Genomic DNA, 17,349 nt, shown 5'->3' with positions numbered 1-17,349 from the left:
AGGATACAAATGCTACAGGAAGGATAGAAAGGGAGGCAAAAGAGGAAGGGGAGTGGTGTTTTTGGTAAGGGGTAGTGTTACAGCTGTGCTGAGGGAGGATATTCCTGGAAATACATCCAGGGAAGTTATTCGGGTGGAACTGAGAAATAAGAAAGGGATGATCACCTTATTGGGATTGTATTATAGACCCCCCAATAGTCAGCGTGAAATTGAGAAACAAACTTGTAAGGAGATCTCCGTTATCTGTAAGAATAATAGGGTGGTTATGGTATGGGATTTTAACTTTCCATACATAGACTGGGACTGCCATGGTGTTAAGGGTTTAGATGGAAAGGAATTTAAGTGTTTATTAGAAAATTTTCTGATTCAGTATGTTGGTGTACCTACTGGAGAAGGTGCAAAACTTGACCTACTCTTAGGAAATAAGGCAGGGCAGGTGACTGAGGTGTCAGTGGGGGAGCACTTTGGGGCCTTAATTCTATTAGATTTAAAATGGTGATGGGAAAGGATAGACCAGATCTAAAAGTTCAAGTTCTAAATTGGAGAAAGGCCAATTTTGACAGTATTAGGCAAGAACTGTCAAAAGCTGATTGGAGGCAGATGTTCGCAGGTAAAGGAATGGCTGGAAAATGGGAAGCCTTCAGAAATGAGATAACAAGAGTCCAAACACAGTATATTCCTGTTCGGGTGAAAGGAAAGACTAGTAAGTACAGGGAATGCTGGATGATTAAATAAATTGAAGGTTTAGTTCAGAAAAAGAAGGAAGCATATGTAGGGTATAGACAGGACCGATCGAGTGAATCCTTAGAAGAGTCAAAAAGGCAGTAGGAGTATACTTAAAAGGGAAATTAGGAGGGCAACAAGGGGACATGAGATAGCTTGGGCAAATAGATTAAGGAGAATCCAAAGGGTTTTTACAAATACATTAAGGACAAAAGGGTAACTAGGGAGAGAATAGGGCCCATCAAAGATCAGCAAGGCAGCCTTTGTGTGGAGCCACAGAAAATGGGGGAGATAGTAAATACATATTTTGCATCAGTATTTATTTGGAAAAGGATATGGAAGATATAGACTGTAGGGAAATACATGGTGACACCTGGCAAAATGTCCATATTTCAGAGGAGGAAGTGCTAGATGTCTTGAAATGGGTAAAGGTGGATAAATCCCCAGGACCTCATCAGGTGTACCCTAGAACTCTGTGGGAAGTAGAGAAATGATTGCTGGGCCTCTTGCTGAGATATTTGTATCACAGGTAGCCACAGGTGAGGTGCTGGAAGACTGGAGGTTGGCTACCATGGTGCTAATGTTAGGGAAGGGTGGTAAAGACAAGCCAGGGAACTGTGGACTAGTGAGCCTGGTGTTGTTGGTGAGCGGGTTGTTGGGGGGGGTGGGGGGGGAGTCCTGGGAGACAGGATGTATGTGTGTTTGGATGGTCAGCATGGCTTTGTACGTGGGATATCATGTCTCATAAACTTGACTGAGTTTTTTAAAGAAGTGACAAAGAGGATTGATGAGGGCAGAGCAGTGGATGCGATCTGTGTGGACTTTGGTGGAACATTTGTCAGGGTTCCCCTTGGGAGACTGGTTGGCATGGTTGAATCTCACGGAGTGCAGGGAGAACTAGCTATTTAGATGCAGAGCTGCCTCGGGGATGGAGGACAGAGGGTGGTGGTGAAGGGTTGTGAGCAGTGAAGGGCCACGAGGATTGGTGCTGCGTCCTCTACTTTTTGTCATTTTCATGGATGATTTGGATGCGAGCATGGGAGGTGCTTTTGATGGGTTTGCGAATGACACCAAGGTCAGGGTGTAGTGGACAGCGAAGAGGGTAGCCTCAGATTACAACGGGATCTTGACCGGCTGGGCCAATGGGCTGAGAAATGGCAGATGGAGTTTAATTCAGATAAATGCGAGGTGCTGCATTTTGGGAAAGCAAATCTTAGCAGGACTTATACACTTAATAATAAGGTCCTAGGGTGCGTTGCTGAACAAAGAGACCCTGGAGTGCAGGTTCATAACTCCTTGAAAGTGGAGTTGCAGGCAGATAGGATTGTGAAGAAGGCGTTTGGTATGCTTTCTTTCATTGGTCAGAGTACTGAGTACAGGAGTTGGGAGGTCATGTTGCGGCTGTACAAGACATTGGCTAGGCCACTGTTGGAATATTGTTGAAAGATGTTGTGAAACTTGAAAGGGGTCAGAAAAGATTTACAAGGATGTTGCCAGGATTGGGGGATTTGAGCTACAGGGAGAGGCTGAACAGGTTGGGGCTGTTTTTCCTGGAGCGTCAGAGGCTAAGGGGTGACCTTATAGAGGTTTACAAAATTATGAGGGACAGGGATAAGGTAAATAGGCAAAGTCTTTTCCCTGGAATCGGGGAGTCCAGAACTAGAGGGCATAGATTGAGGGTGAGAGGGGAAAGATATGAAAGAGACCTAAGGGACAACTTTTTCACACAGAGGGTGGTACATGTATGGAGTAAGCTGCCAGAGGAAGTGGTGGAGGCTGGTGCAATTGCAACATTTAAAAGGCACCTGGATGGGTGTATGAATAGGAAGGGTTTGGAGGGATATGGGCCGGGTGCTGGCAGGTGGGACTAGATTGGATTGAGATATCTGGTCGGCATGGACAAGTTGGACTGAAGGGTCTGTTTCCATGCTATACATCTCTATGACTCTAAGAGGAAAAAGTGAACCTTATGGAAATACCAAGGGCAGAAACCCAAGAAAAATACAGAATCTACAAGAGGAAACTTAAAAAAGAAACCAGGAAAGCAAAAATGAACATAAAAGAATAATGGCATGTAAAATTTAAAAAAAAAACTAAGTTACTTAATAAGTGTAATAAAGATAGACTACCATACTTTGGGAGCATAATGTGGCCACTTAGTCAATTCAGTCTGCTTTGCAAGTTGATCATTCATGCGTTTCCCAACCCCTTTCTCCTGTCTTCACCCTATAACATTTGAACTCCTTACCATTCAAGAACCTATATATCTATCTGTGTCTTAATACATTCGGGGTGACTTGACCTTTACTGTCTTTCATGGCAATGAGTTCCACAGGTTTCCCACCCTCTGACTGAAGAAATTTCTCATTATCTCCATTCTAGAGAATTATCCTTCACTCTGAGGTTGTGCCCTTGGATCCCAGTCTTTCCTACAGGTAGAACCCTTTTTATCTACATCCTAACTCTCTGGGCCTCTAAGTCTTCTGTCAGGTTCAGTGACATCTCCCCCTCATTCTTCTATCTCTACAAAGTGCAGAGCCAGAGTCCTCATATTACATGCACTTCATTCCCAGGATTATGCTTGTGAACTTCCTCTGGACCTCGACAAAGTTCACCATGTCCATCTTTAGATACAGGGCCCAAAACCTTTCTCAATACTCCATGTAATCTGACCAGAACCTTGTACAGCCTCAGCAGTACATCCCTCCTTTTAAATTCTAGCCCTTTTGAAATTAATGTTAACATTACATTTGTCTTCCTAACTGCCAAATGAACCTGCATGTTAACCTTAAGAGAATCCTGAACTAGAGCTCCTAACTCCTAGTTCTAAGTCCTAAGTGAATAGCTGTGGTCTCGACACTAACCCCTGTGGAACTCCACTAGTCACCAGCTGCCATTCTGAAAAAGACCTTTTTATCCTCACACTCTGCCTTCTGTCAGTCAGCTAATCCTCTGTCCATGCCAGTATCTTGCCCCTAACACTATGAGTTCTTATTCTATTTGGCAGCCTTGTCAAAGGCCTTACGGAAATCCAAATAGATAACATCCACAGGCTCTCCTTTGTCTCATTTGCTCATTACCTTCTCAAAGAATTCTAATGGATTTGTTCGGCATGACCTCCCCTTTGACAAAGCCGTGCTGACTCGGCACTTCTCAGTACAGCTCAGTGGGCAGCACGGTGGCACAGTGGTTAGCACTGCTGCCTCACAGCGCCTGAGACCCAGGTTCAATTCCCGACTCAGGCGACTGACTGTGTGGAGTTTGCACGTTCTCCCCGTGTCTGCGTGGGTTTCCTCCAGGTGCTCCGGTTTCCTCCCACCATCCAAAGATGTGCGGGTGAGGTGAATTAGCCATGCTAAATTGCCCGTAGTGTTAGGTAAGGGGTCAATGTAATGGTATGGGTGGGTTGCACTTCGGCGGGTTGGTGTGGACTTGTTGGGCCGAAGGGCCTGTTTCCACACTGTAAGTAATCTAATCTACTCTAAAATCTCGCTCTTAATAGACTTTCAAATCTTACTAACAACAGGCTAACCAGCCTAAAATGTTCAGGCTTCCCTCCCTCCCTAAACAGGGTGAAATCTGTTATAGTATGGTCACTGTTTCCCCCCCTCTCCCCATGCTTGGCCATTTTCAGAGGCTTGGTCAGGTTCCCCACACATTACTTAGCAAAACTAAAGCATGTGGGATATGATGTAATGCACTGATACAGCTTAGGGATGGGCCCTCAGGTCGAAAATAGTTGAAATAAATAGGGTAGGTAGAATATATAATGTGGAAAACTGACATTATCCACTTTGATAGAAGGAGCAAACGTGTAGAGAATTTCTGAAATGATAAAGCTGGAAGCTGCAAGTATTCTTAGGTGTCCTGGGCAATAAATCACTGAAAACTAACATGCAGGTTTAGCAATCTATTAGGAAGGCTAATGGGGCATTAACTTTTATTACAAGAGGATTTGAGTACAGGAGTAGTGGAGTCTTGCTCCAAATGTATCGGAGCTTGGGTAGACCATCTCTGAAGCATTGTGTAGTTTTGGTCTCCTTACTTTTGGAAGGATATTACTACCTTCAAGGTCCTAGATTAGATTAGATTACTAAGTGTGGAAACAGGCCCTTCGGCTCAACAAGTCCACACCGACCCTCCGAGAGCAATCCACCCAGACCCATTCCCCTACATTTACCCCTTCATCCTAACACTACGGGCAATTTAGCTTGGCGAATTCACCTAACCTGCATGTTTTTGGACTGTGGGAAGAAACCAGAGCAGCCAGAGGAAACCCACGCAGACACTGGGAGAATGTGCAAACTCCACACAGACAGTTGCCTGAGGCGGGAATTGAACCCGGGTCTCTGACGCTGTGAGGCAGCAGTGCTAACCACTGTATCACCCTGTCCTTGACCTTTTCCTGGGATGATGGGAAGAGAGTTTGGGTAAATTAGGCCAGTATCCTTTAGATTAGATTAGATTAGATTACTTACAGTGTGGAAACAGGCCCTTCGGCCCAACAAGTCCACACCGACCCGCCGAAGCGCAACCCACCCATACCCCTACATTTACCCCTTACCTAACACTACGGGCAATTTAGCATGGCCAGTTCACCTGACGCGCACATCTTTGGACTGTGAGAGGAAACCGGAGCACCCGGAGGAAACCCACGCAGACATGGGGAGAACGTGCAAACTCTACACAGACAGTCGCCTGAGGCGGGAATTGAACCTGGGTCTCTGGCGCTGTGAGGCAGCAATGCTAACCACTGTGCCGCCCACAAATCCTATCGGATTTCGAAAAAAAATGAGGAGTGATCCCGTTGAAATCCACAAAATATTTAAAAGGTTGGACAGCATTGATGCAGATAAGATGTTTTCCCTGGTTGAGGTGTCTAGAGCCAGGAATGCAATTTAAAAATAAGGGTGTTGCCACTTGTGTTTAAGATGAATGTCCATGCTTCTGGGTCAGGAGGCCTGGGATCAAGTCCAACCTGGTCTAAAGAGGTGTCCTAACACCTCTTAAACAAGTTTTAATTTTCTTTTTGTCCAATTTGAGATTTGCTAAGCCAGAAGATTTGGGAGCATTTTAAAAGCCAACCAGTGACTAACAAAACAAGGGAGGAAGTAATATTTGAGGGTAATTGTTCAAATAGTATGAAGGCAGACAACAAGAGCTGCTTTAAATATAGAAAATGGAAGAGAAAACCAAAGTGAACACAGGTTCCTTACAGAATAAGGCTGCAGAAGAATTGAGAAACAGGAAATAGTAAAGTAGTTGAATAAATACCTGGCATTAGTCTTCACAAGAAATACTGATAGCATTCCAAGCTTGCTAAATATTCAAGGCACAAAAAAAATCTGTCGCCAGAGGAGTAATGCTAGGGAAAAATAAATGGGGCTAAACACTGATAATCCCTTGGACTTAATAGGATTCATTGTAGAATATTAAGGAAGAGATAATGAATGCACTGGTAATAATCTTCCAGGAGTCCTTAAGTCCCAGAGGAAAGACAACAAACACATAATTATAAGTCAATTAGCTAAATATGTTATTAGGAAAATATTGAATGTACAGAACAACCTGGGTTATTCAAACATCTATTATCCAAATTTTGGATTATCCAAACAAGATCTCAAGGTCCCAATGCTTGGGTAAACTGTAGTATCCGAACATTCGATTATCTGAACAAAATGCTCCCCACACCCGTTGTTAGGACAATCGAGGTTGCCCTGTAATAGCAAAGCTTTTGGAAATACACAATGATCAGTCAATATCAGCATGACTTCATGAATAGGAATCATATCTGAAATTTACTAGAATTCCAGTAAATTTGATGTAACAAGCAATTTAAGTGGATGTAATAAATTTAGGTTTTCAGAAGAGAAATGGCAAATGAATTGAAAGCAGAGTTGCCTCCAATACCAGTACATCTTTCCTGAGATAAGAAGCCCAAATCTGTACATCCTATTCCAGCTGTGGTCTGACTAATTCCTTACATGGTTTTAGAAAGCCCCTTGACTTTTATACTCCACTCTCTTTTTGAAATAAACGTCAGCATTCCATCTGCCTTCCCACGTTACCCACCAAACTTGGATGCTTTCTGCATGACTATTCCCAAATCCATTGGTTCTGTAGTTTTCTCCAGTTTTTCTCTGTTTAAAAAATGTTCAGCTTTTCTGTTCTTCTGCCAAAATGAATACATCATATTTTCTACATTGTATTCCATCTGCCAAGGTTTTGTCTATTTGCTTAAGCTGTCTGTATCACTGTGTAGATTGTGCCATCCTCACCTTGCCTTTCCACTTATTTTTGTGTCAAATGCAAACCTGACTCTACAGTATTCACTTTACTCATCCATGTCATTTATTGTCGGACTATGGTGTTTTTTGTGTTTGTCTTTTTCAAATGTGATCATTTGTTTATGGTTTGACATGAAGATAAGCTGATATCATTTTTAAAAAAAATTCATTCATGTGACATTTCCCAAATTAAATTTAAGCATGTGTTATCGGATAACCGTGTATATTTTTGTGTTGCACCTACTTGTTATGTATTCAAAGATGCAATGAAGTATAGTTTCAAAATCTCGTACAGTCCACATCTTTTGAAGGGTCTACAGAAGTGTAAAATGATCAGTTATATTTAACCTTAGGTCAAAACAAAACTTGTACAATTGCCCAGATTCTTGGATTTTGTACATGTGCAACACAGCTTAAATAAGCTGTCATGATTACCAATTTGTATACTATCCTCACTATGTGGTTACTTCAAAACCTGGCTATCCTGACCCCATTTCCTTTTATTGGAAGAATGAAGAAGATCTTAATGGGAAGTTAAATGTTTACAAAAATGGATTTAGGATTCTGTTTAGAAATATGCTGAGGTTGTTCTGCACTTAGCTGCAATTTCTCCTACATGGAATGACACAGTCAGTACTGAAAAATGTGTTGCTGGAAAAGCGCAGCAGGTCAGGCACCACTGACTTGAGCCTAGTCTAGTGTGAGATATTTTCAAACCCAATCATGTGAAGTGTGTGCTCATCTGAGCCCTCTAACGTGCCACTGCAATAATCTGAATTGACATTTATTTATTTATGTTGGCTAATTTGGAAATATTTTCTTACTGATATACTTTCCCAGGCAAAAACATGTATTATCAAGCTCTCAAATTATGATGAGACACATTTCAAATTTCTGGTTGGAATTATTGTAGCTGTTTTGGTTGAAACTTTCAAAGTAGCACATCTTTCCTATACGGAGCCCCAAACTGCTCATATTTTGCACATTATATTCCATCTGCCACCAGTTGTCCATTCTCCAGCCTGTCCTTCTGCAGCTTCCCCGCTTCCTCAATACTACCTGTCCCACTACCAATTTTTATGTTATCTATAAACTTAGTAGTGATGTGCTCACTTCCTTAGCCCAGGTCATTAATGTCTAACCTGAATAGTTGTGATTCTAATCCTGATCCCTTCGGACCTCCGCATGTCACCAGCTGCCATCTTGAAAAAGACCTCCACAAAACGTTCTTACATTTTTGTCAGATTTTGCAATCTGTCCTTGACCAAGCCTGATTCAATTATGCATTTCGGAGTACTCTGCAATCTCAAACCTTATCAATGATCATGATCGAGCTACCCAGCCTATAATTTATTGTCTTGTGCTTTGGTTCCCTCTTCTCAATTAATAAACACATTGTGAATAGCCGTGGTTCAAAGACTGATCCCTGCACTCTTTCACTCGTTGTTAACTGCCGCCCTTTATTTCCTGTCTGTCAGTGAGTTCTCTGTCAATTTCAGCACACCACCCCAAATCCTGTGCGCTCTAATTTTCTATGTTAATCTCCTTATCAAAAGCCTCTGACAATCCAAGTAACCACAGCCAAGTTCACACTTGGCCATTGTATTAGAGCCATAGAGTTGCACAACATGGAAACAGATGCTTCAGTCCAACTTATCCATGCTGATCAGATCTCCTAAATCAGTCTAGTCTTATTTGTCAGCACTTGGCCCATATCACACGAAGCCCTTAAAATTCCAGCAGATTTGTTGAGCTTGAGCTTTTGTGAATCTATGCCATTTCTGCCTATCCTATCACTGTTTCCAAGTATTCTGCTATCAAACCTTTTATAATGGTCTCCAGCATTTTCCCCATTACTGATGTCAAGCTAAGGAGAGTGATAGAGATGGAAATTGTCTGCAGGCCCCATTTCAAGGAAGAACCAGAGAGCATTCAGGCCATCCTGATGGGGAAATGGGCGAATAGATTGATTGCACAAAATGGTGAGGAGGAGTGGGCTCAGGCCAGCAAACTGAAAATTGTTGAACTGGAATTAACCAACTGAATCATTATGATTGTGAATGGGGAGAGACAGAACAAAACTGAGAAAAAAATAATGAAGAATAGGAAGAAATAAGTTCAGTGGGGCAAGAACAGGATGAAATGATGGCTCTACCAGGGCAATCCTGTTCGTAAATTTTGAGAACATGTCGATGCAGAATATTAGGCAGTTAAGAGATTGAAGTGAAAAGCTTTTTTAAGAACCAGCAACAGTTCTCCAAGTTCAAGTGCTGTAAGTGTCAACTTGAGGTCAAGCTTCTTAAAAACCAAATGGCCAATAAGAAACCAAGAACACAAGGAAAAAAAAGAGGATTAGACCATCAGCTCCTTGAGCTTGCTCAACCATTTAAGAAGGTGCAAAACTTGACCTACGCTTAGGAAATAAGGCAGGGCAGGTGACTGAGGTGTCGGTGGGGGAGCATTTTGGGGTCAGCGACCATAATTCTATTAGATTTAACACAGATGGAAAAGGATAGACCGGATCTAAAAGTTGAAGTTCTAAATTGGTGGAAGGCTAATTATGATGGTATAGGCAAGATCATTCAAGAGCTGATTGGGGGCAGATGTTCACAGGAAAAGGGACAGTTGGAAAATGGGAAGCCTTCAGAAATGAGATAACGAGAGTCTGGAAACAGTATGTTCTGTTTGGGTGAAAAGAAAGGCTGGTAGGTGTAGGGAATGCTGGATGACTAAAGAAATTGAGAGTTTTCTTCAGAAAAAGAAGGGCGCATACGTCAGGTAAGACAGGATAGATTGAGTGAATCCTTCAAAGAGTATAAAGGCAGTAGGAGTATACCTAAGAGGGAAATCAGGAGGGCAAAAAGGGGACATGAGATAGCTTTGGCAAACAGGGTTAAGGAAAATTCAAAGGGCTTTTATAAATACATTAATGACAAGAGAGTAACTAGGGATAGAATAGGCTGCCTTGGTCACGTCCTAAGGGGCCCTATGTGTGGAACCGCAGGAGATGGGGGAGATTATAAATGAGTATTTTGCAACAGTGTTTACTGTGGAAAAGAACATGGAAAATATAGAATGTGGGAAAATAGATGGTGACATCTTGAAAAATGTCCAGAAGAAATGGTGCTGGATGTCTTGAAACGCATAAAAGTCGATAAATCCGAGGATCTGATCAGGTGCACCCTCAAACTCTGTGAGAAGCTCGGGAAATGAGTGCTGGGTCCCTTGCTGAGATATTTGTATCATGGATAGTCACACGTGAGGTGCTGGAAGACTAGAGGTTGGCTAATGGGGTGCCATTATTTAAGAAAAATGGTAGGAAAAAGCCAGGGGACTATAGACTGATGAGCCTGATATCAGAGGTGGGCAAGTTGTTGGAGGGAATCCTGAGGGATGGGATTTACATGTATTAGGAAAGGCAAAGAATTATTAGAGATGGTCATCATGGCTTTGTGCATGGGGAAATAATGTCTCATGAACTTGATTGAGTGTTTTGAAGAAGTAACAAAGAGGATTGATGAGAGCAGAGCAATGGACATGATCTATATGGACTTCTGTCAGGTTCCTCATGGAAGACTGGTTAGCAAGGTTAGGCCTCATGTAGTACAGGGAGAACGAGCCATTTGGTTACAGAACTGGCTTGAAGGTAGACTGTGATGGTGGAGGGTTGCTTTTCAGACTGGATGCCTGGGTCCACTGCTTTTCGTCATTTATATAAATGATTTGGATTTGAACATAGGAAGTATAGTTCATAAGTTTGCAGATGATGACAAAATTGGAGATGTAGTGGACAGTGAAGAATGTTACCTCAGAGCAATGGGATCTTGATCAGATGGGCCAATGGGCTGAGGAGTGGCAAATGAAGTTTAATTTAGGTAAATGTGAGGTGCTGCATTTTGGAAAGGCAAATCAGAGCAGGACTTATACACGTAATCGTAAGGTACTAGGGAGTGTTGCTGAACAAAGAGACCTTGGAGTGCAGGTTCTTAGTTTCTTTATTGGTCAGAACATTGATCCTAGGAGTTCGGAGGTCATGTTGCGGCTGTACAGGACATTGGTTATACCACTTTTGGAATATTGTGTGGAATTCTAATCTCTTGACAATTGGAAAGAAGTTGTGAAACCTGAAAGAGTCCAGAAAAGATTTACAAGGATGTTGCCAATGTTGGAGAATTTGAGTCATTGGGAGAGGTTGAATAGACTGGGGCTGTTTTCCTTGCAGTGTTGGAGGTTGAGGAGTGACCTTAACGAGGTTTATAAAATCATGTTGGGCATGGATAGGATATTTTCCCTGGGTAGGGGGAGTCCAGAGCTAGAGGGCATAGGTTTACGGTGAGAGGGAACCTAAGGGACAACTTTTTCACACAGAGTGTGGTGCATGTATGGAATGTGCTGTCAGAGGAGGCTGGTACAATTACAACATTTAAAAGGCATCTGAATGTGTGTATGAATAGGAAGGGTTTGGAGGGATTTGAGCCATGTGCTGGCAAATGGGACTAGATTAGGCTAGGATATCTGGTTGGCATGGACTAGTTGCACCAAAGGGTCTATTTCCGTGCCATACACCTCTGACTCTATGACTCCAACTGAAGAACTGTGTTCTGTTTAAGTGTCACTGGGCTCAAAGCATTAACTCTGCATTTTCCCTACAGGTGCTGCCAGACCAGTTGAACTTCATGAATAATCTCCAGCATCTGTAGTTTTGTTTTATAACCGTAATTAGCACTTCATTCAAACAATTTAACGCTTGTCAGTATATTTGCATGGGAAATTGGCAACAAAATGCTGTTTTGTGAAACTCCCAATGGAGCATATCACTCACAGTAAATCATTGTTGTCTGTTTTTCATCAAACAGCTGCTGCCCCTGAAGCTGCTGTTACTTGCACTTCAATAACAATTAGAGTTGAGCCACCTCAATAACGACAAGAGTTTAGCCTCACTGTTATTTTGACAGAAGGTAAAAGTTGCCATCGTCTCATCAGACCACAGGGTTGCTCTCATATTAGAGAGAGAGAATACTGGTCGTGATTGACACCTCAAGGGAAGATGTTAAGAAAGTGAACCCTTCATGGCTGAGTTAATGATGAACAGTAACACCAACACTGGCTTCAATTCCTCCCTTGACAGTGACAGAACTGCTTGGGCATTGAATGTGTTACAGCCATGGTGAAAGTTTGAGTACATACATTGATGAAATAAAAACCTTGCTCATCTGTTGAATTTTTATGTAACCGACTGCGTGTTGTACCTCAATTTGAAGCTGAGTTGTGACCTGTGATTTACTGGGTTATGAGTCCGGCCAGGTGTTAGACTTGGAAGTAGGTGAGCACTTTGGTGATAGTGATCACAATTCTGTTATGTTTAATTTAGCGATAGAAAGGGATAGGTGTATACCACTGGGCAAGAGTTACAGCTGGGGGAAAGGCAAATACGATGCAATTAGGCAAGATTTAGGAAGCATAGGATGGGGAAGGAAACTGCAGGGGATGGGCAAATTAGAAATGTGGAGCTTATTCAAGGAGAAGCTCCTGAGTGTCCTAGATAAGTATGTACCTGTCAGGCAGGGAGGAAACTGTAGAGCGTGGGAGCCGTGGTTTACGAAGGAAGTGGAATCTCTCTTCAAGAGGAAGAAGAAGGCTTATGTTAGGATGAGATGTGAAGGCTCAGTTAGAGTGCTTCAGGGTTACAAGGTAGCCAGGAAAAACCTAAACAGAGAGCTCAGAAGAGCCAGGAGGAGACATGAGAAGTTGTTGGCGGATAGGATCAGGGTAAACCCTAAGGCTTTCTATAGGTATTTAAGGAATAAAAGAATAACGAGTAAGATTAGGGCCAATCAAGGATAGTAGTGGGAACTTGTGTGTGGAGTCCGAGGAAACACTAAATGAATATTTTTCGATAGTATTCACTCTAGAAAACGACAATGTTGTCGAGGAGAATACTGTGTCACAGGCTACTAGACTAGGTGGGATTGAGGCTCACAAGGAAGAGATATTAGAAATCCTGCAGAGTGTGAACATAGATAAGTCCCCTAGGCCGGATGGGATTTATCCTAGGATCCTCTGGGAAACCAGAGAGGTGATTGCCGAGTCTTTGGCATTGATCTTTAAATTGTGATTGTCTACAGGAATAGTGCCAGAAGACTGGAGGATAGCAAATGTAGTTCCCCTATTCAAGAAGGAGAGTAGAGACAACCCTGGTAATTGTAGACCAGTGAGCCTTAACTTCAGTTGTTGGTAAAGTGTTGAAAAAGGTTATAAGAGATAGGATTTATAATCATCTCAAAAAGAATAATTTGATTAGGGATAGTCAGCACGGTTTTGTGAAGGGTAGGCCGTGCCTCACAAACCTTATTGAGTTCTTTGAGAAGGTGACCAAACAGGTAGATGAGAGTAAATCGGTTGATGTGGTGCATATGGATTTCAGCAAGGTGTTCGATAAGGTTCCCCACAGTAGACTATTGTACAAAATATGGAGGAATGGGATTGTGGGAGATATAGCAGTTTGGATCAGTAATTGGCTTGCTGAAAGAAGACAGAGGGTGGTGTTTGATGGGAAATGTTCATCCTGGAGTCCAGTTATTAGTGGTATACTGCAAGGGTCGGTGTTGGGTCCACTGCTGTTTGTCATTTTTATAAACGACCTGATGAGGGTGTAGAAGGGTGGGTTAGTAAATTTGCAGACGACACTAAGTTTGGTGGAGTTGTGGATAGTGACGAAGGATGTTGTAGGTTGCAGAGCTGGGTTGAGAGGTGTCAAATGGAGTTTGATGCGGACAAGTGTGACGTGATTCACTTTGGTCAGAGTAACTGGAATGCAAAGTACTGGGCTTATGGTAAGTTTCTTGGTAGTGTAGATGAGCAGAGAGATCTCGGTGTCCAGGCACACAGATCCTTGAAAGTTGCCACCCAGCTTGACAGGGTTGTTAAGAAGGCATGCAGTGTTTTAGCTTTTATTAATAGAGGGATCGAGTTCCAGAACCACGAGGTTGTGCTACAGCTGTACAGAACTCTGGTGCGGCCGCATTTGGAATATTGCGTACAGTTCTAGTCACCGCATTATAAGAAGGATGTGGAAACTTTGGAAAGTGTGCAGAGGAGATTTACTAGGATGTTGCCTGGTATGGAGGGAAGGTCTAATAAGGAAAGGCTGAGAGACTTGAGGTTGTTTTCGTTGGAGAGAAGAAGGTTGAGAGGTGACTTAATAGAGACATATAAGATAATCAGAGGGTTAGATAGGGTGGACAGGGAAAGCCTTTTTCCAAGAATGGTGATGGCGAGCATGAAGGGGCATAGCTTTAAATTGAGGGGTGATAGATATAGGACAGATGACAGAAGTAGTTTCTTTACTCAGGGTAGTAAGGGTATGGGATGCTTTGCCTGCAATGGTAGTAGATTCGCCAACTTTAAGCACATTTAAGTCGTCATTGGTCAAGCATATGGATGTACATGGAATAGTATAGGTTAGATGGGCTTCAGATTGTTATGACAGGTTGGCGCAACATCGAGGGCCGAAGGGCCTGTGCTGGGCTGTAATGTTCTATGTTCTACTGTTAGGAGATGGATTAATACAGTCTGCAGATATGTTATCTGGAAATATCAATCCCATATTAAAGACACATTAAGAGAAAATTAGAGTTGTTAATGTGATGACTGTTCGCTGTTTCCAAACCATGGGATGTAGAAAACAAAATCCAACCAGATAGCAACTAATCAGCATATTTCCTACACCTGGTGGAATTCATTATCTGTTTCTGGAAGCTGGTTGGAGCATTTCATCGGGGACCAGGGTGTTGTGTGACTGCTTCATGGAATGCCTTCTTGTCGAGATGTTAATTGAGGTTTTGCCTCAAAGTAAACAAACACAGCTGATGCAAGATGATGGATGTTTCTGGTTTAGAGGTGTTTAGTGCCTGATTGGTGAACCTACTGTGAGAGGCTTTTTCTTTTCACCCTCTCTTGCCTTCACCCAGATAGCAATACCCACCCTTTGCTAACTCTTGTGTGGCCTGGTTCCCTTAATAACCTGAGGCCTTTGTGTATTGCTAGAAGTTGCCACCGTTCCCAGTGGCAGTTAGGTGGTAGGCCTTCTCCAGTGGATTAAATTCTACCCAGACTTTTTTCACCACTGCCCTCCATGCCTTTTACTTCATATGAGATGGTGTTCGTAAATTTCGATCATTATGCTGCAAAACTGTCCTGCTTGTGGGGCACTCAGTTCACCACTCAAAATTGCTTGAAGAAAGTGTGGACTGCAGATGCTGGAGATCAGAGTTGTGTGTGAGATGCTGGAAAAGCACAGCAGGTCAGGTAGCATCCAAGGAGGAGGAGAATCAACATTTCGGGCACTCTCATGCCTCTCGACTCCAAATTGCTGTTACAACACTAGACCTAAGTCTTTACCCAAAATTATATGCCTTCACGCGTTATTCCCAGGGAGACTCCAATATGTAGTTTACTACAATTTCAGTCAAAAAGAGCATTCCTGCATTGCTGTGTGTTTTTTTCTTCTACCTAACATTTCAATTCTACAGAATTAATAAAGGAAATTCTAAGACCTCTGATCATCGTTATTGAATGTTCATTCTTTTTGGTAAATTTTTAAGTAGCTGTAAGAGGGCTTTCAAAAGGTGGTCAGCTTGATGTAACATACCACAAAGTGTCAATAATTTCATATCCTTGTGTATTTGATAGCTGGCTAACTACTAATTGTTATTTCCATTTCTGTGAATAATGTTTTCACAAAATCACCAGAAGTAAAGATTTTTTCTTAGAAATTGGTATGAAATATGTCTGAAAATATGTTTGCATCAAAGCTAAATGTCACAGCATTATATTTTGAGGATAAACATTTTGGTATTCTCATTTATTGATTAGGTGACCCTTGCACTGTCTCATCCCAGCTGGAGCTCGAGGAGGCATTTCGGTTATATGAGCTGAATAAGGATTCTGAGTTAATCATTCATGGTGAGTTACAATCTTTTTAGAATCTTTAAATTTTGAATCATACTAAATTTGCTTGAAAGTTATAAAGTTGTCCACCTGTACTTCATTGAACTTAAATATACTGGGTACAGCTTATAGCTTTCACTAGCTGTAAAATAAAATGTTTATTTACAAATTTAGTCTTGTTAATTTTGAAATATCATCTATGATCACTGATTTATTTTGGATGAGGGCAAACAGTTGGACCTGTGTTTCGAGAGGTTGAGAGATCAATACATGTGGGCAAAAGCTTAATCCATTTAGGATATAGTAACGGTTCTTAATTCTTGCATGAATGAGCATGTCATTGGAAAGGCCAGTATTGATTATCTGTCCTCATTGTCTTTCAAATGAGTGGCTTGCTAGGCAGTTGAAAGTGTCCATTGTGTGGAATTGGAGTCACTGGCAGATTTCCTTCCCTAAAGGACATTAATGAGTAGGTGAGAGTAGCTTTCTATTCCAGTCTTATTAATTGCATTTAAATTCCACAATTGTAGTGGATTTGAACCCTTGATCTCAGTATTAACTTGCGTCTCTATTACCACTATGCTACTATCTCTTCAGCTCCTGTATACCGCAACATCGTTAGATCCTGTTCCTACACCTGTTATTTGTCAAGGAAAGAACCCCATGACGTTTCTCTGACTTTGGTACTGGCTCCCAGTGATGCTAAAGGAAGTTTCAATCTATAAGGATGTGGGGGAGTAACAAAAAAGTTCCTGATTGATAATGTTTTGTTTAATTTTCTTTTTGCTTCTTGATATGCAATACCTCTTAAATTAGAAGGAAAATATAACCAACGAATAAATGAGTTTTATCACTGTAACACCAATTCAAAAAGGCCAAAGCAATTTTGTTGTTTCCAAGTGTTCTTGACTGTTATTACTGCCCCTTGATTAGAGGATAATATCTACTTGGGATTGATTTTCTGCCATGGTTCATGTTCAGTATTCCGTCTGAGCTGCCCATAGAGTCATAGAGATGTACAGCATGGAAACAGACCCTTCGGCCCAACCCGTCCATGCCGACCAGATATCCCAACCCAATCTAGTCCCACCTGCCAGCACCCGGACCATATCCCTTCAAACCCTTCCTATTCATGTACCCATCTAAATGCCACTTAAATGTTGCATTTGTACCAGCCTCCACCACATCCTCTGGCAGCTCATTCCATACAGGTACCACCCTCTGCGTGAAAAAGTTGCCCCTTAGGTCTCTGTTATATCTTTCCCCTCTCACCCTAAACCTGTGCTCTCTAGTTCTGGACTCCCTAAGCCCAGGGAAAAGACTTTTCCTATTTATCCTATCCATGCCCTTCATAATTTTGTAAATCTCTATAAGGTCACACCTCGGCCTC

General features: G+C 42.1%; 1 protein-coding gene across 1 annotated transcript in view; it reads left to right on the top strand.

Moving 5' to 3' along the window:
* The window catches only part of prkci (protein kinase C, iota), a 141,726-nt gene that overhangs the window by 51,678 nt on the left and 72,699 nt on the right, over positions 1-17,349 (top strand). Inside the window, exon 3 of the mRNA XM_060834588.1 lies at positions 15,885-15,974. Within this exon, the coding sequence (XP_060690571.1) occupies positions 15,885-15,974 (90 nt within the window). The remainder of the gene's footprint in view (positions 1-15,884; positions 15,975-17,349) is intronic.

Source organism: Hemiscyllium ocellatum, chromosome 13 (assembly GCF_020745735.1).
Source record: "Hemiscyllium ocellatum isolate sHemOce1 chromosome 13, sHemOce1.pat.X.cur, whole genome shotgun sequence".
NCBI classification, from domain to species: domain Eukaryota; kingdom Metazoa; phylum Chordata; class Chondrichthyes; order Orectolobiformes; family Hemiscylliidae; genus Hemiscyllium; species Hemiscyllium ocellatum.
The sequence above is the reverse complement of the archived record's forward strand: the minus strand, read 5'-3'. Positions and strand labels throughout refer to the sequence as shown.